The sequence below is a fragment of the Schistocerca gregaria genome, chromosome 1, assembly GCF_023897955.1.
Source record: "Schistocerca gregaria isolate iqSchGreg1 chromosome 1, iqSchGreg1.2, whole genome shotgun sequence".
In the NCBI taxonomy this organism is placed as follows: Eukaryota; Metazoa; Arthropoda; class Insecta; order Orthoptera; family Acrididae; genus Schistocerca; species Schistocerca gregaria.
This window is the reverse complement of record NC_064920.1, coordinates 1,048,594,432-1,048,614,187: the sequence shown is the minus strand read 5'-3', so window position 1 is coordinate 1,048,614,187 and position 19,756 is coordinate 1,048,594,432. Positions and strand designations below refer to the sequence as shown.

General features: G+C 43.6%; 1 protein-coding gene across 1 annotated transcript in view; it reads left to right on the top strand.

Moving 5' to 3' along the window:
* The window catches only part of LOC126280942 (acid sphingomyelinase-like phosphodiesterase 3a), a 588,911-nt gene that overhangs the window by 542,917 nt on the left and 26,238 nt on the right, over positions 1 to 19,756 (top strand). The window contains exon 9 of the mRNA XM_049979805.1: positions 3,418 to 3,656. Within this exon, the coding sequence (XP_049835762.1) occupies positions 3,418 to 3,656 (239 nt within the window). The remainder of the gene's footprint in view (positions 1 to 3,417; positions 3,657 to 19,756) is intronic.

Below are 19,756 nucleotides of genomic sequence, written 5' to 3'. Positions count from 1 at the left end.
TTCTAGTGCGAGATATATTTTGGAGGTTTCTACACTGACAATTGTTTTGGCTCTATAACCGGTATAGTTGCTAAGTAGAACGTTGCTACATATGCATACAGTGCACTTATGTGTTACTTGAATGCATTGTGACATGGTTGCCAGTTAATGTGTGACAGCCCAAGCAGTACATCTACATCTACATCCATACTTCGTACAAATGTATAATTAAGTCGACATGCTCAAGGTCAATGGAGAGTGTAGAAAGAATACAGTTCATTCTTGTATAGTGTATGAGGCAAGATATCCAATAGACGTCAATCATCTCGGCAGTTATTTACCAAACTCTTCAGCTAGTTTCGCAGAAGAGATGGTGAAACACCTAGACATCATAACAGAATGAATCAAATGACGACAGAAGAGTGGGAAATAAATGTTCTTGCTGCTGTTGGAATTGATTTGCATCTTAGCTCCCATGCAAATGCATTAAGAGGTGGCATGAGACAGGCAAGTGTCCTATGCATTCTCCGTAGACGTAGATTCAACCCTTATCCCATCTCTCTCCATCAATAGTTGCAAAGAAACGATTATGAGAGTCGTGTTAACTTCTGTACATAGTCATTAAGAGAGAATACATCAGCGTCCATGGAGTGTGTCATAGTGAACCATCAGGCCGTTGGACCGTTTTTCGTAGACTGAACGCTGATCGCACACAGGTATAGCAGCCTCCTAAAAGATCATCTTCCACGGATGCTAGAAGACGTTCCTCTGCAGACTATAAGGAACCTATGGTACCAACACGAGGCGGTCTAGGTCATAGAATACGAAGTATTACAGCATATCTTCACGTATTGTTTCCAAATCGTTGTATTGGACGCAGAGGACCTGTACCCTGCCCGCCCATTCTCTGGATTTGACTACAGAAGGCTTTTCTCTTTGAGGAAAGCTTAGAGAAGCTCTCTACAAAAGCCGTACCAACAACACCCGATGATATGCAACGACATACTACTGCAACTTGGGCGGACATCTTCGCTGAGATGCTGCCGCATTTGCAGCAGTGTTTCCGTATCAGACTGGAAGCGTGTATTGCCACTACTGGTTGTCATTTAGAATGCAACCTGTGATGGTCAACTGTCTCTTTACTGGTCAGAATCCACGGAATTAATGTATATATTTGTGGTCATCTTAACTTTGAAAATACGATATCTGCCAAGCGACTCGCACTAGAGTCCTGCAACGAAAAACACTGACAATCTAATTGACCCTCGTTTAGTTCGTTAATGTCAGCAGCCATTGCTACATTTACAAAAGTGTATGAAAGGACTAGAATAGACTTTCTAATTACACACAACAACAAAAGTTGTCCATCACCCCAGTTCTCAGAACACCTGAAGATACACATCGACTGTGGGTATTGTATCACAGACACAGTCCCTTTGACTGTTCAGAGATGTCACTAAACCCACCCAAAGATGTATACAACCATGCATGAGCAACGCCTATTATACAGAGGGGATCTGTCAGGCGATCAGTTCCAGTCAGTCCACCAGGAACGAGGTACAAGGCTCGTGTTGTCTGTCGTTCAACTATACCTACACTGTCAATATCGCGGTTGGATCGCGTCAGCATTGTTACTTAGTGCCAGGAAGGGCTCCCAACAACGGAATTTTCTAGGGGTCTCTGAGTGAACCAAAGCGATGTTGTTCTGACGTGGAGGAGATATAGAGAGACAGTAACTGTCGTTGACATGTCTCGCTCAGGCCGCCAAAGGGCTACTACTCCATAGGATGCCCAGACCTTGGGATTATGAGTCGGAGGAACCCTGACAGCAACGTCACCATGTTGAATAATGCTTTTCGTGCAGCCACAGCACGTCGTATTACGACTCAAACTCTGCATAATGCGCAACTTCACTCCCAGCCTCCATTACGAGGTCCATCTTTGCAACCACGACACCATGCAGAGGAAGTACAGATGGGCCCAACAACATGCCGAATAGACCACTCAGGTTTGGCATCACGATGAGTGTCGCATATGCCTTCAACCAGACAACCGTCGGAGACGTGTTTGGAGGCTACACGGTCAGGCTGAAAGGCTTAGACACACTGTCCAGTGAGTGCAGCAAGATGGAGGCTCCCTGCTTTTTTGGGGTGGCATTATGTGGTGCCGACGTATGCTGCTGGTGGTCATGGAAGGCACCGTAACGGCTGTGCGATACACGAATGCCATCCTCCGACCGCTAGTGCAACTACATCGGTAGCATACTGGCGATGCATTCGTCTTCATGGACGACAATTCGCGCCCCCTTCGTGCACATCTTGTGAATGACTTCCTTCAGGATAACATCTCTTGACTAGAGTGGCGAGCGTGTTCTCCTGACATGACTCCTATCAAACATGCCTGACATAGATTGAAAAGCGCTGTTTATAGACGACGTGACGCACCAACCAGTCTGATGAATCTACGCCGAATCGCCGTTGATTACTGGGACAATCTGGACGAACAGTGCTTTGATGAAATTGTGGATAGTAATCCACGACGAATACACGCATGCATCAGTGTACGAGGACGTGCTACCGGGTACCTGTATGTACAGTGAACCGGACCACTACCTCTGAAGGTCATTCCAATTTTTTGTACAGGTTCCGGAACTCTCGGAACCGAGTTGATGCAAAACTTTTGTTGATGTTTGTATTATTACAATCTGTTTATTGGTCAACAAAAAGAAAAGGTTCAAATGGCTCTGAACACTATGGGACTTAACATCTATGGTCATCAGTCCCCTAGAACTTAAAACTACTTAAGCCTAACTAACGTAAGGACATCATACAACATCTGCCATCACGAGGGCAGAGGATATCCCTGTCCCCGCCGGGAATCGAACCCGGGTACCCGGGCGCGGGAAGCGAGAAAGCTACTATTGGTCAACGTTACGAGTCCCCGTCCTCTAATCCATTCTGTGAAAACCGCACACCAATAGCACATTCCATTGCCGCAATATTTGCGATGCAAAGTTTAGGTGGTTCACTCTATATATTCCAGTATATTCCATTGTACTATAGTAAATATGTAATTTTAAAGAATAATGTTTATATCAGAAGAGTTAATTATTCTTTGTAGTTGTATAAATTAGTATGACACATCGCATGTATATCAGTATTATTGTGATCCACATGAATTAGACATAAAGGGAAAAGTGAATTCCAACATTTTCTAGAATTACGATGACTGTCGATGTCGATGTCCATTGCACCTGCCCAAGATGCACAAACGCCCAATGATAAAAAAAACACAGTTTTAAATATAGAGCACGATTCAGGTGTTAGGCAGCAGTAATTATTTCCTAGTGTGTCAGGAGGTGGTTGTTAAACGACATGAGCACAAGCAGATACGCCTCACGTCAAACCACGACACCACTAAGTAGACTGAACGTTTCAGGTGTTGGACTACGCGCAGTACTTCCTGGACCTGCAGCAGGTGGCGGCGCGGGAGGCGCTGGCCCAGCAGCAGCAGCAGCAGCAGCACCAGCACCACCACCACCACACGCCGCACGCCGACGAATGGCAGCTCGAGTACAACTTCACTTCCTACTACGGCGTCCACGAGATCTCGCCGGAGGCTCTCGCTGGCCTCGCCGAGGCCTTCCCGGACCCAGCACGTGCCAAACTAGCCAACAAGTAAGCCCAGGCGTTCATGCACACGGTGTTCCCCCACGTGCAGGTTTTACTACTGCACAACGGCAACAAATAATGAATCGTAAAGCCTCAAAGACGTAACAGCGCTGATCGTACTCTGATCGTTTTTCCAATAATTTGGATTTATTACTATTATTATTATTGCATTTCATTTCCTATCCTTAAAGGTAAAGCAGGCTGTTCGAGCAGTGATCCAGTGTAGAGTCTCTGACTTACCAACCAAATACCAGGCGAGCCTTACAACTAAGGACAACCTTGGTCAGAAATTGTGGATCCGATTTTTCTGTTCTTAATCATCAGTCTTCTGACTGGTTTGATGCAGTCCGCCACGAATTCCCTATCTGCACCAACCTGTTCGTGTCAGAGTAGCAATAGCAGACTACGCACTCCATTACTTGCTGGATGCATTCCAATCTCTGACTTCTCCTATAGATTTTTCACTCTACACCATCCTCTATCACCATGGTGTTGTTCATTGACGTCTTAACATATGCCCTATCATCATGTTTCTGCTTCGCGTCATTGTTTACCAAATATTCCTTTCCCCGCCGATTCTACATAGAACCAATTCTACAGAGAACCTCATTGCTCATCTTATCAGTCCACCAAATTTTCCATATTCTTCTGTAGCACCACATCTTAAATGCTTCAACTCTCTACTGATCAGGTTTTCCCACAACCCATATTTCACTACCATATATCATTATACTCCAGACGCATGTTCTCAGAAACATATTTCCTGAAATTAAGGTTTATGTTTGATGTTGTCGTTGTTGTTGTGGTCTTCGGTCCAGAGACAGATTTGATGCAGCTCTCCATGCTACTCTATCCTGTGCAAGCTTCTTCATCTCCCAATAGCTACTGCAACCGACATCCTTCTGTATCTGTTTAGTGTATTCATCCCTTGATCTCCCTCTACAATTTTTACCTTCCACGCTGCCCTCCAATGCTAAATTTGTGATCCCTTGATGCCTCAGAACATGTCCTACCAACCGGTCTCTTCTTCTTGTCAAGTTGTGCCACAAACTCTATTCAATACCACCTCATTAGTTATGTGATCTGCCCACCTAATCTTCATCATTTTTCTGTAGCACCACATTTCAAAACCTTGCATTCTCTTCTTGTCCAAACTATTTGTTGTCCATGTTTTACTTTCATACATGGCTACACTCTATACAAATACTTTCAGAAACGGCTTCCTGACACCTTAATTCTATAATCGATGTTAACAAATTTCTCTTCTTCAGAAACGCTTTCCTTCCCATTGCCAGTCTACATTTTATGTCCTCTCTACTTCGACCATCATCAGTTATTTTGCTCCCCAAATAGCAAAACTCCATTACTACTTTAAGTGTCCCATTTCCGAATCTAATTCTCTCAGCATGTCTGATACTAGTACAATTTTTTGGCCAGGAATGCTCTATTTCCCAGTGCTGCTCTCCTTTTCATATCCTCTTTGCACCAGCTACTATGAGTTATGTTTTCCCTAGGAAGCAGAATTTCTAACTTCATATACATCATGACATGACGTTAAATTTCTTGCTGTTCTCATTTCTTCTCCTTCTCATAATTTCCGCCTTTCACTTATGTACTCCCAATAAATATGCTCTATTCATTAGACCATTCATTCCATTCAACCGATCCCTTAATATTTCTTCTTTTTACTAAGGATAACAATGTCATCAGCTAATTTTATCACTGATATCCACTCACCACGAATTTTAACCTAACTCTTATCCGGCTTTGCGTTGTTTCATACAGTTATCGGATCTCCTCCTGAGGGATATCTTTCCAAATTCTAACTGGCGTGTTATATAGACAAAATTCCGAGCTGGTCGGAGGGCCCTGCCAATAATGCTCCAATATTTCTCAACAGGGTAGAGATCCGGTGACCTTGCGGCTACGGTTATGTTCGGCATGCACGAATACAAGTAGTAGAAAATCTCGCCATGTGAGGGCGGGCATTTTCTTTCGCTGAATTTTAAGTCCAGGGTGACTTGCTACGTCAGACAATAGAACAGGGCGTAGAATATCTTCGACCTACCGCTCTTCTGTAAAGGTGTCGCGGATGACAACCACAGGGGCCGTGCTTGAAAAGAAATGGCAGACCAAAACATCACTTCTTGTTGTCAGGTCGTAGAGCGGGAGACATTCAGGCTGGTATCCCATCGCTGTCCGAGACGTCTCCAGACTTGCCTCGGTCTGCAGTCTCATTGATAAGACTATAACTGTCTTTATTAATGAGTCCCACTTAGAACTGAGCTTCTATGACTAGCGTGGACGTGTCTAGAGACACCCAGAAAAGAGGTGGGATAACAACCCGACTGTCGCCTATCATATGTTTTTACAAAGAGGAGCGATGGTGTGGGGTGCCATTTCTTTTAATATCAGTCATCAATGATATGCTTATAGTACAGAAATACGTCAAGAGTTTGCATTTCAGAAAGATAATGCCTGTCCGCATCCGGCCAGAGCTTGTACAGCTTGTCTTTGTGCGAGGCAAGCAATGTCTCCGGATCTCTCCACAATTCAGTACGTTTGGAATATTATGGGCAAGGCCCCATAGCCATCTCTGGATGTTGAAGATGGAAGGCTTCAATGTGTCAGAGTTTGGCATGATATTGCTCACGAGAAGACCCAACAATCCTGTCAGTCAATGTGAAGCCGAACAACCACTCGCATAAATGCCTGAGGTGTACCAACAATCCGTTCCTGACTTGCTTGATTTGTGATGCTCTTTCTCTTGACTAAGCCACTCAATTCTTCAGAAAGTGTAATCATTTGTTTGTCTGCACATGCAAACCACTTCCCCCGTTTTCAGTCCAATTCGGGTAAGTCCTCTTACAGTATTTTTCTTAGAGTTTATAACATTTCATGTCCTACCTATGAAAGTGGACCAGATTGATCCAGCAATCACCCAGTGAAGACGAAAGGACTCTTCAGCTAAATACCAGGAAAGGTGATAGTGGGGAAGAATGAATCCCACTTTGGAACATTTGCGAATGGATTTACAATCGCCTTACAACAAAAGAAAAACCTCTCAAAAACCTTGGATAGTACCGGTGGATGGGAAGCACGTTTAATTTATTTCCTCAGCAAAAGTATGAAGGCTGTTGAATGTGAATGTGATTTCATTCATGTGTACACTAATTATTGTTATTTAGCATATGACTAATACTCATAACTCTCGGGAGATACTTACAAGTGTATACATAGAGGGTGTATCTTAATTAAAGGCGTAAACGGATACAGTTGAAAATAGAAGGTACAAAAAGCGAAAGTGAATCAGTAAACATAGGTCGGCTAACTAACTGTTGACGAGATAACTGAGACATTGTGGTCACTAGTTGCCACTGACATGATTCTGTGTAAGCACTGCGTGGTGATCCGTAGTGTGGTTTTTGTTTACATTTTCGAGACGTGGAGCTGTAAACACTATGGATACGACAATAGATTACACATGTCAGAGTGGCACTCATGGCAGATGTTTGTGGAGCGTCAGTTGTCTTGTAGCAGTTTTGGTGGTAACACGGATCGCTAGGGAGTATGCAGGTACGCATTTCACGTGTGTTAGGGCTGTACCCATGGTCAAGGGGTAGCGTTTTTGATTCATAACCAAAACGTCTGCGGTCCCGGGTTCGATCACCGCCACTGCCTAAATTTTGATTAATAATTAGCACTGGCGCCCGAAGACATCCGGCATAAGAAGTCAGCCTCATTCTGCCAACGGCCTTGTCAAAGAGGGCGGAGGAGCGGATAGAGGTTCAGGGCACTCTCTTGTCCTGTGTACTCATTAGACTGCTCATTCCGTTCTGTAGATCATTTAATTCATCTTCACTTTCACTCAGGATAGCAAGTCATCAGCGAATCGTATCATTGATATCCTTTCACCTTTCCTAGGGGTGGGAAATTGCCCCTAAAGGCGGAAGAATCAGCAATGATCAACGACATGAGGATGCAGAAAGCAATGGAAACCACTGCATTAAAGACACGTAACGTGTATCCACAGGACATGTGGCCTGTAGTTGAATAAGTGTCATGATGATCTCTCCATTGGCAAAAGATTCCGGACTAGTCCCCCATTCGGATCTCCGGGAGGGGACTGCCAAGGGGGAGGTTACCATGAGAAAAATATTGAATATTCAACGAAAGGATAATGTTCTACGAGTCGGAGCGTGGAATGTCAGAAGCTTGAACGTGGTAAGGAAACTAGAAAATCTGAAAAGGGAAATGCAAAGGCTCAATCTAGATATAGTAGGGATCAGTGACGTGAAGTGGAAGGAAGACAAGGATTTATGGTCAGATGAGTATCGGGTAATATCAACAGCTGCAGAAAATGGTATGACAGGTGTAGGATTCGTTATGAATAGGAAGGTAGGGCGGAGGGTGTGTTACTGTGAACAGTTCAGTGACCGGGTTGTTCTAATCAGAATCGACAGCAGACCAACACCGACAACGATAGTTCAGGTATACATGCCGACGTCGCAAGCTGAAGATGAACAGATAGAGAAAATATATGCGGATAGTGAAAGAGTAATGCAGTATGTAAAGGGGGACGAAAATCTAATAGTCATGGGCGACTGGAATGCAGTTGTAGGGGAAGGAGTAGAAGAAAACGTTACAGGAGAAATGGTCTTGGGACAAGGAATGAAAGAGGAGAAAGACTAATTGAGTCCTGTAACAAGTTTCAGCTAGTAATAGCGAATACCCTGTTCAAGAATCACAAGAGGAGGAGGTATACTTGGAAAAGGCCGGGAGATACGGGAAGATTTCAATTAGATTACATCATGGTCAGACAGAGATTCCGAAATCAGATACTGGATTGTAAGGCGTACCCAGGAGCAGATATAGACTCAGATCACAATATAGTAGTGATGAAGAGTAGGCTAAAGTTCAAGACATTAGTCAGGAAGTATCAATACGTAAAGAAGTGGGATACGGAAGTTCTAAGGAATGACGAGATACGTTTGAAGTTCTCTAACGCTATAGTTACAGCAGTAAGGAATAGCACAGTAGGCAGCACAGTTGAAGAGGAAAGGACATCTCTAAAAAGGGCCATTACAGAAATCGGGAAGAAAAACGTAGGTGCGAAGAAGGTAGCTGCGAAGAAACCATGGGTAACAGAACAAATACTTCAGTTGATTGATGAAAGGAGGAAGTACAAGCATGTTCCGGGAAAATCAGGAATACAGAAATACAAGTAGCTGAGGAATGAAATAAATAGGAAGTCCAGGGAAGCTAAGACGAAATGGCTGCAGGAAAAATGTGAAGACATCGAAAAAGATATGATTGTCGGAAGGACAGTCTCAGCATACAGGAAAGTCAAAACAACCTTAGGTGACATTAAAAGCAACGGTGGTAACATTAAGAGCGCAACAGGAATTCCACTGTTAAATGCAGAGGGAGAGCAGTTATGTGGAAGGAATACATTAAAAGTCTCTATGAGGGTGAAGATTTGTCTCATGTGATAGAAGAAGAAACAGTAGTCGATTTAGAAGATAGGGGATCCATCTGACTTTCGGAAAAGCATCATCCACACAATTCCGAAGACGGCAAGAGCTGACAAGTGCGAGAATTATCGAACAATCAGCTTAACAGCTCATGCATCGAAGCTGCTTACAAGAATAATATACAGAAGAATGGAAAAGAAAATTGAGAATGCGCTAGGTGACGATCAGTTTGGCTTTAGGAACAGTAAAGGCACGAGAGATGCAATTCTGACGTTACGGCTATTAATGGAAGCAAGGCTAAAGAAAAATCAAGACACGTTCATAGGATTTGTCGATGTGGAAAAAGCGTTCGACAATATAAAATGGTGCAAGCTGTTCGAAATACTGAAAAAAGTAGGGGTAAGCTATAGGGAGAGACGGGTCATATACAATATTTACAACAACCAAGAGGGTATAATAAGAGTGGACGTTCAAGAACGAAGTGCTCATATTAAGAAGGGAGTAAGACAAGGCTGTAGCCTTTCGCCCCTACTCTTCAATCTGTACATCGAGGAAGCAATGATGGAAATAAAAGAAAGGTTCAGGAGTGGAATTAAAATACAAGGTGAAAGGATATCAATGATACGATTCGCTGATGACATTGCAATCCTGAGTGAAAGTGAAGAAGTATTAAATGATCTGCTGAACGGAATGAACAGTCTAATGCGTACACAGTATGGTTTGAGAGTAAATCGGAGAAAGACGAAGGTAATGAGAAGTTGTAAAATGAGAACAGCAAGAAACTTAACATCAGGATTGATGGTCACGAAGTCAATGAAGTTAAGGAATTCTGCTACTTAGGCAATAAAATAACCAATGACGGACGGAGCAAGGAGGACATCAAAAGCAGACTCGCTATGGCAAAAAAGGCACTTCTGGCCAAGAGAAGTCTACTAATATCAAATACCGGCCTTAATTTCAGGAAGAAATGTCTGAGGATGTACGTCTGGAGTACAGCATTGTATGGTAGTGAAACATGGACTGTGGGAAAACCGGAACAGAAGAGAATCGAAGCATTTGAGATGTGGTGCTATAGACGAATGTTAAAAATTAGGTGGACTGATAAGGTAAGGAATGAGGAGGTTCTACACAGAATCGGAGAGGAAAGGAATATGTGGAAAATACTGATAAGGAGAAGGGACAGGATGATAGGACATCTGCTAAGACATGAGGGAATGACTTCCATGGTACTAGAGGGAGCTGTAGAGGGTAAAAACTGTAGAGGAAGACAGATATTGGAATACGTCAAGCAAATAATTGAGGACGTAGGTTGCAAGTGCTAGTCTGAGATGAAGAGGTTAGCACAGGAAAGGAATTCGTGGCGGGCCGCATCAAACCATTCAGTAGACTGATGACAAAGAAAAAAAGGGCTAATGACAATGCACGAGAGGCTGCACGCTTGTACCAAGGAGGATACCTTGCCCAAAGACATTAGGAACCTTTAAAGGTAGCATCATCGCGTCTGAGGTGGGGAGGGTAGGGTTGCACGAATTACACATGTGCGTGAAGGAGTGGTGCTAGAATCAGATGAAAACTCTCCAGGTATCATGGCAGGGACACTGGCCACACAAATTCCTCGAATGAAACATCGCAGTGTTTGGAGAAGAATGCATTGCAAAGTAGTGTACCCCTACCAATCCCAAAGATTTTAGCGTCTTAGTGAGGCAGTCTTCGGTCCTAGACTAAGTCTCTGTCCGTGGATGAAACACCAATCCGTTGGCAACTCTTCATTTCACAGTAAAATTTTATTTACATATAAAGCAGGGTACACTCTTGCTGGTGTATGTAATTATCAAAATAGTAGCATTAGGAGTCATCTAGGCTCCAACTCATAAGATAAACATAAATCTCTCATTGAATGATTAATAGTACGAAATGACCGTCTGATTGGCTGTGAATATTACCAGACAAACTCAATGGACGGAATTACCTTAGGTTTCTGCGGCATCATTGTGGAGGGTTACGTGAGGATGTTTCTTCAGAGTAACGCTACACCATATAATACAAGCATAATGGAGCACCGGCACATTTTACTGGTATGGTGAAACCACATCTAATGCGCCGATATGTCAAAGCTAGACTGGGTGAGGAGGACCTGTAACGTGTCCTTCAAGATCACCTGACCTGAACCCCATGGATTTCGTTGTTTGAGGCCATCTTATACGTGTGGTGTAGGCCACGCTGGTTACTCGGTTTAGGAATTGAAGGACAGACTCGTCAGTGCTTGTCAAGCATATAGAAACAGGCGTACTTGGGAGGACTCGAAACTCATTCTGTCGGCGGTACAGGCCTACATTCGGGTATAGGGATACTTTGAACACCTCCGTTCATTACGAGTACAGTTGAGTAACTGTTGTCACGCTGTTGTGATTCCTGAAATTTTCCCGGCATACTGAATATTCTGTGAGGTTTCGGGATTTAAGCCGCACATATTGATTTTTTGCCACAATATTTCGGCTGGCAACCGTTCAGCCATCTTCAGGTGTTAGCCACTAGAGACTATGAGTTCACGATATCGGCTTTATAGCAAACATTTGTGCTGCGACGCATGTGCATAGGCGGCAATCAGAAGAGAGTTTTCCCACAATAAAAAATTAAAGAGATCAACGGGTCCCAAGCCTTGTTCAGTTGAAAGCCTCCGTCACGAATTATAAGATTTTTGATTAAAAAAAAAAAAGGAACCTCTTGCTCTCGGCGAGATCCTTTTAGGACTTATAAACCATGACGGTTTGAGTTCTTTAATTTATTCTGATACAAAATCTTTTATTCATAATGACACGTCTCACATCTGGCGACATCTTACGTTTGTTTTTTGCGCCGGTACCAAGAGTGACGCTAGAGGTCGTGCATGTTGTTTCACCTTTATGCATGCGCCTGCGCGCCAAAAATGGAACACTATTTTCATAGGGCGTGGATTTCGATAGACGACGCTCCGGTGACGGCCGCCTACGCTCATGCACCAATTTTTGCTATGAAGCCGACTGTCTCCAGTGGCGGATACCTGAAGATGGCTGAACGGTTGCCAGCCGAAATATTGTGGCAAGAAGTCAACAAGATCCGTTTGCTCCGAAACCTCTTATGTTATGTTGTCGTGCTCAGTCAACAAACCTACACCTCTGCAAAAGTATCGATAATAATTTTTGTTAATGCTATACAATAATCGTATCTTTTCCTAAATGGGATGACGCTTACACAGAATCAAGTCTGTGGTGGTTAGTAACCACAAAGTCGCTAGTAGGCCGCAAACCCTTGTTTTGGAGACCTATGTTTACTGAAACTTTTTTTATTCTATTATCATGTACAGTCAATTGTATACACTTACATCATAGAATATGGTACAGCCTGCATATAAGAATAAGAAACGATGAACGTTCAAAGGTTACATATGTTTAATAACAGTGTCTAGTTCTTCATTCCTGTGCACTGTCTCCTATTTTGCTAACAGGGAATTCTCTTCACTACGTGTTTTTCCTCGAATCCAACCCTAGCTATCAATGTGACGCATAGCTTGGTGCGCAGCTCGGCAGTCACAATGTGGATCTGGCAGCTTGCCCCACCGGTGGGAGCGTCTTTGCACCTGGCGTGGCCCTGTGGCAGCCCAGGCCTTGTGTGATAAGCGAGATCCAGCTGGGAGAGCAACACCTGAGAAGATGTCAGCAAGGGGGTCGGTGAGGAGCAGTAGCAATAATGGACCTGCGTAGTATCTGCACAGGTGCAGAACTGCTACTGTTACCCACTGACCCTACCATTCTTCGGGAGTTTTAAAAACGTCTGGCAATCATTCAGAGGCACCACGCAGGGTACTATGTCGTGAGCGTAGCATTTTATGATTACGGGCCTACTACTCTCTGTTCTCAGTAAAATAAAAAATGTCTTTAGAAAAATGCTATGAATGGCCTGTTCTTACACGAAGTTTTGATTCAAGAAATAAATTTTTGACGGAGTGTGACTTCATTTTAAAAATATATTCAGAAGTAGTTAATACTTACCTTGCGACGCAAGACTCTTATGGACACAAATGAATTTTATTGTCATGGTTACATAATGTGATCAAAAGTATCCTGACATCCCCAAAAATGTGTTTTTCATATTAGTTGCATTGTGCTCCACCTACTGCTAGGTACTCCATACCGGCAACCTCAGTAGTCGTTAGACATCGTGAAGCAGAATGGGGCGCTCCGTGGAACTCAGACTTCGAAGGTGGTCAGGTGATTGGGGGCCACTTGTGTCATACTTGATAGTTGAAGAGGGTCGCAAAATGGTCCGCAGCTCGTGGTCGTGCGGTAGCGTTCTCGCTTCCCACGCCCGCGTTCCCGGGCTCGATTCCCGGCGGGGTCAGGGATTTTCTCTGATGTCCTTAGGTTAGTTAGGTTTAGATAGTTCTACGTTCTAGGGGGCTGATGAACATAGATGTCAAGTCCCATAGTCCTCAGGGCCATTTGAATCATTTGAGGATCGTAATGTGTAATAGTCAGAAATTTATCCAGACCATCACGCAGGAATTCCAAACTGCATCAGGATCCGCTGCAAGTACTATGATAGTTAGGCGGAACATGAGAAAACTTAGATTTCTTGGCCGAGAGACTGCTCATAAGCCACACATCACGTTGGTAAATGCCAACGACGCCTCGCTTGGTATAAGGAGCGTTGACATTGAACGATTGAACAGTGGAAAAATGTTGAGTGGAGTGACGAATCACAGTACACAATGTGGTGATCCCACCGCTGGGTGCGGGTACTGCGAATGCCCAATGAACGTTATCTACCAGCGTGTGTAGTGACACAAGTAAGATTCGGAGGCGGCGGTGTTATGGTGTAGTCGTGTTTTTCATGGACTTGCACCCCTTGCTGTTTTGCGTGACACTATCACAGCACAGGCCTACATTGATTTCTAAGCACCTTCTTGTTCCCACTGTTCAAGAGCAATTCGGGGATAGTGATTGCATATTGCAACACGATCGAGTACCTGCTCATAATGCACGGTCTGTGGCGGAGTGGTTACACAACAATAAAATCCCTAAAATGAACTGGCCTAAACAGAGTCCTGACCTGAATCCTACAGAACACCTTTGGTATGTTTTAGAGCTTTAGAGCGCCGAAATCGTGCCAGGCCTCACCGACCGACATCGATACTTCTCCTCAGTGCAGCACTTTGTGAAGAATGGCCTGGCATTCTCCAAGAAACCTTCCAGTGCCTGATTGAACTCATGCCTGCGAGAGTGGAAACTGTCGTCAAGGCTAAGGGTGGGTCTGCACCATACTGCATTCCAGCATTACCGATGGAGGGCGCCATGAGCTTGTAGGTTATTTTCAGCCAAGTGTCCGGATTCTTTGGATCACATAGTGCAGTTTATATTGTTTACAGTTAAGCCTGTTATTAACATTCCTGCTGAAGAAAGAAGAAAGATGAGAGCTCACACTCGCAGTTGAGTGCAGAGAGCAAAATGCATACAGTGTCTTTAGACATTGATTTGTCGTTACTGCTTAGGCTCCTTGGCCGACGGCAAGTTGATTAAAAATCTTCTAGTATTTTTAACGTGTCATTGTGTAAAATATTTTAACTATTAACTTAAGATAAATGTTTCGACCGTAATAAAAAGGCCTTCCTCAGAGCAGGACTAGTATTTTATACGAATACGCGTTGCAGCACACAGCGGAATTTTGATCATGTTTAACACTGATGTCGGAATGAAAAGCATTGATGGATGGGTAATTTAGGATCAAATCAGTGCCATTGACACAAGAAAGAATACACTTGTCCATACCTAAAACAAGTGACATAACTGGTTTGCCACATAAGAGAGAACTGAACCACAAAAAATGTGTAGTCATTTTAATAAACTAGAGTGGGATGTATTTAACAAACCTTCCTTTCGGATGGATAGTAATATATCAGCTCTGTACTATGTGCGTCGGATGCTAAGAACCGCACTGTACACAGAAGGTGAAGTTTGAACACAATTAAAGGCACAGTATGGATCAAAAAATGCGCGAGCAATATTACCCAAAGCTTCTCGATTTGAACGACAGTCTCAGTACGCTTCTGTAACTTCTTGCATAAAGAGGACCATCAGAAAGTAACTTCAGTATAAATAGCTCTGTAAGTCGTCTATAAGATCAGACGTGGAAGCAACACCTAGAGACACATTAGACCACCAAGAAACGCTGACAGGAACAGACAAATCAGCGCAGTGGAATGCGTTGCGTGGTTTCAAACGGATGCAAAAGAATGGTTTAAATGGCTCTGAGCACTATGGGACTCAACTGCTGTGGTCATTAGTCCCCTAGAACCTAGAACTACTTAAACCTAACTAACCTACGGACATCACACACATCCATGCCCGAGGCAGGATTCGAACATGCGACCGTAGCAGTCGCACAGTTCCGGACTGCGCGCCTAGAACCGCGAGACCACCGCGGCCGGCGCTCAAACGGATACACTTACAGAGATCAAGCGAGCCCACTGGCTTACTATATAGTCTTCCGCTACCACTCACTAAATTACCTGTCGTGATGCATGTATTCTCAACCAGCTAAAGACTGCGACGTCAGCAGTACTCGATCGCTTGGTATAGAACAGCAGTATGCCTCCAATTCACAATACCTGGAAGAAAGAATAATTTTGAAAGCTGATACGCAACTTTCAATAATTAAAATTTGCGGGTCCCTCAGCGTGGGTAGATTAGGTTTACTATAACCACAGATCTTGTTGAATTCGCTCATAAGAGCAGGAGATCGCACAGATCAGGTGCCATAATGTCTGTTAAGAGTGGAAGCCAGCGAATTAATGGCAACAGATATTATTCAGTTCAGTGTCATCCATACAGATGAATTACGTTCAGCACTCGAGTACACTACTCGCAAGCTGAATAACAAATGATGGTTGCTGACAGTAATAAGGCGAACTTGTTACGGAAACCATCGCAACTTTCACCTGCGATTATTTAATGAAATCAAGCAATAGATGTATGAGACTTTCTAATCCTCCAGAAAGGTAACGTCGTCATCTGCCACGTCATTCATTTACTCTTTTAAAACTTGGTGAATAATTTCCTTATTTGATTAACTTAATATAATAGATTCATTTATGATACTCTACATCTTCGAAGGCAAGCCGATCTGTTACGTGCGCAGGAAAACTTCATGCGACATATACAGGGTGTCCAGCGAAGGTATCCCTACTTTCAAAATTAAATATCTCGAAAAGTAGGAGTGCAACGAACGGTATGTTTATTGTGAAAGCAGTAAAATTTTTTATACAGAAATCGTATGGAAGTTTTGAAATAGTTCGAAAAGTTGTTAACATGTGGCGCTGTAGTCGCATAGTGGCAATACATAGCGCGCCGCAGCTCAGAGCGACCAGTTCCGCCGTTGAAACGTGAAAGGCCGTTAGCGTACCGAAGGGTGAGGTTGAAATCACTTATTCCATTGTCGTATGATTTAATATTCCAAAAGGATCCGATGTGAAAACCGTTTGCAAGCTCTTTGCCAAAGTCCAAAGGAGAGGCTGCGTGATTGATATGATATAGCGGGGGATGCTGGCCCCCGGCAAATCGTATTTACTCCTCAAACTTAAAAACGTTTTCTGGAACTATTCAGCTAAATTGAAGGAAATCCGTCCCAGGAATTGAAGAATAGACTGGTGTGAAGCGTTCCAGGACGCAGAAAATACTGAAACAGATCTACACATGTTTCCATTCAAAATCATGCCTTTACGAGCTGTGCAACAAAGGTCTGACTGCGAACCATATTGTTACTACTATTGATAATGAATGATTTGAGGTCGGCTGCATCTCGGTGATAGACGAAACACACTTTCACCTGAATGAAGTCGTGAATAAACAAAACTGGTGGTTTTGGGATGTCGGAAGTCCGCACTTTTGTGAAGCGAGACCACTATATTCTCCCAAAATTACTGTTTGGGCTTCAGTATGCTGCAGTAGAATTATCGGCCGTTTTTCGTGCTAGGAACGGTCGCTAGTGAACGTTACGTGACACTTTTGAAACAATTCGTTGCCTCATAGCTAGGATCGAGCAGGTAGTAAATGGTTCATGCAAAATGAGACCAGAACACATCGCACGGATAAGATGTTTCGCTTTCTTGAATACTTCGGGAACAGAACCATTTTGTCTCGCTTATTGCAAGTATACTGGTGCAGGGAGAGATTGGGGTCCATATTCACCCTGTCTGGTTGCTTGGCACTACTTTTTGTGGGCACGTTGAAAACCGCTGTCTACTTGAACCACTCCAGCTTGCTCGACGAGCTTGAATCGGCGATCTGTGAAGCATCTGAATCAATTTCCGTTGAGACACTATGGGATGAGATGGAAAATTGCATTCTTCGTGTGGGGTTTTTTCAATAATGTGAGTACTGGCCACTTCGAAAAGACTGTGATGTGACAACGAAGACCGCTTGCAGAGGACGAGTCTAATCATGGACGCGGACGCTGATACTGGATGAGCTGCACGGCCTACAGCAACATCAGTTAGCAGCTTTTTGAACTACTTCATAACTTTTGTAAAAAAAAAAAAAACCTCAAAGGTTTCATAATAAAAATACAATATTTGCACTTGTCTATCGATCTTAGTTTTCCGATAAATTTAATTTAGAAATCACAGTCTCCTGCGCTGAATAACTTTTATAAGCTGTATCATAATTATTAATGGCGAAAATTGACCTCGGTATTAGTCGGACGCTATATCGTGGTAGCCGCCCGCGGACGTAAACAAGCGAGAACTTGGGCCATAGAGGGTAGACGAGAGGGGCTCGGGACATGCCTCGCCTCCCTCTCGCAGGGCAGCCAGCCCACACCCGTGTTTCGCGCTTCAGTGATAGCAGATTTGAAGGATGGTGGCAATGAATGCCGAAACCAGTGAAGGAATCTGCTTCTAAAACGTGCGTAAAAGTGATCAGAAATGATATAAATTACAGAAAAAGTAAATGTTTGATAGAAAACAGATATAAGTCAGTCTATGCATCATTTACACACTGCTTGAAGCTGTTTGACGAATTATTTTACTCACTTTAATGGACACCCTAGGCCGTGTCGGTACGTGAAAATTATCTGTTGTGTCCGTGCGGGATGAGCGCTCATGTTTCGCTGTGGCTGTATTAGATGAATCCTCACTGGAGTCATTAATACGTATAATGATGTCGTGAGTTTTCCATTACGCCATCGCGTCTTCTGTAGTCTTGTTCCGCCTTTAGCACTTTTCTACAGTGTCCTTCGCAGTCGCTTTGAGTGACAGAACTGAAGGCATTGTCCGTCAGTCTTTTGAGAGTAGCGACAGACATGCCTCAGGGACGTGCTCCCTCACCTACTGTTTAATTTTCGCCCATGCAAGTTATGCAAGTTCTGTTGCGTTCATGTCGCAGTTGTACCGCGGCCGGCGAACTACGGTGTGACCAGCATTATTCGCCATTTCGTCTACTACAGATGTCTTTACATTCGATTTGTTCGCCTCCTCAAGGGCATACAGCGCCGCCTTTGCCATGCTGTCATAAAATTTTCTTTTTCGCCGCCATTCTATAATCGCCACCCTCGGAAAGCATATTGATGTTGTTTTGTCCACCTGCCTCAAACGATACGATGTATTGTTCATAACGATAACTCAATTTGGCGGAAGACTGGGAGCACCTTCTTTGAAAACCACTTCTCGAAATTGTCTGAGTCCATTTGGCCATGATAGTCCCCTTGCGTCGGTTTCGCCCAGAACTTAAGCTCCGCTTGCAGACACAAGCCCGTCTTTCGAGCCAACACTTGCCACTGTCAATCTTCTAGGAGCCACTTCCCCACGCCATAACATCGAATACATCTTGTGGTATGTGCCAGTATTTGCCACAAGTCAGGTTGCTATCAATCCACGACTTATCAAGATAAAAAATACCTTGTTCAGTTTCCCTTGTGCTAGGAAACGATACTGCCAGAGAGAAATATCACTACGTTCTAATAACACATTTCGTTTGTTCATTAAGGATTTCCCCATGAATCCGATCGACTTAAGTAAAGTTTTTAATGACTAAGTGGCCCATCTCCAACTTATCTTCTCACGCAGCACTGGGAGAAATTTAGCCTCACTAGACTTTTCGCAGCGTGTAGAACTCCGCGATGGTATTCCTTATAACCAATTTATTGAAGTCGTCGATTTCGTCTTGAATATCACTGCGTCTCTTCGTAACTGAAACGAAATAAAAATAAAGTAATTTCAACATAGCAGCTGTCTAGTTGGAAGCATCGTCGAATGTAAACAGCTGTTTACTTTTACAGTACAAATTAGAACTAAACCGTCGTTTCCTTTCCTGGAATAGCAGGCGTTTCTCCTTGATGAGAGCTGGCAAACTTTCTAATCCTACCTAATGTTCGAACACTTCTGACGGTGTAAGTAGCAGCTCTCTTACGGACCTGAGTGATAGGGAGTAGCAGCTCTCTGCTTTCCTTTTCCACTTTAAAGCTCTTGAACACATTGTGCATCATTTTATGAATACGGCTTTATTACTAAGAATCTCCCTTTTATCTTGAGGGTCGCGGGAGTCATACTGGTACCCTGCGATCGACCAGGAACAGCGTCTTCACCCAATTGCAGAATACGAC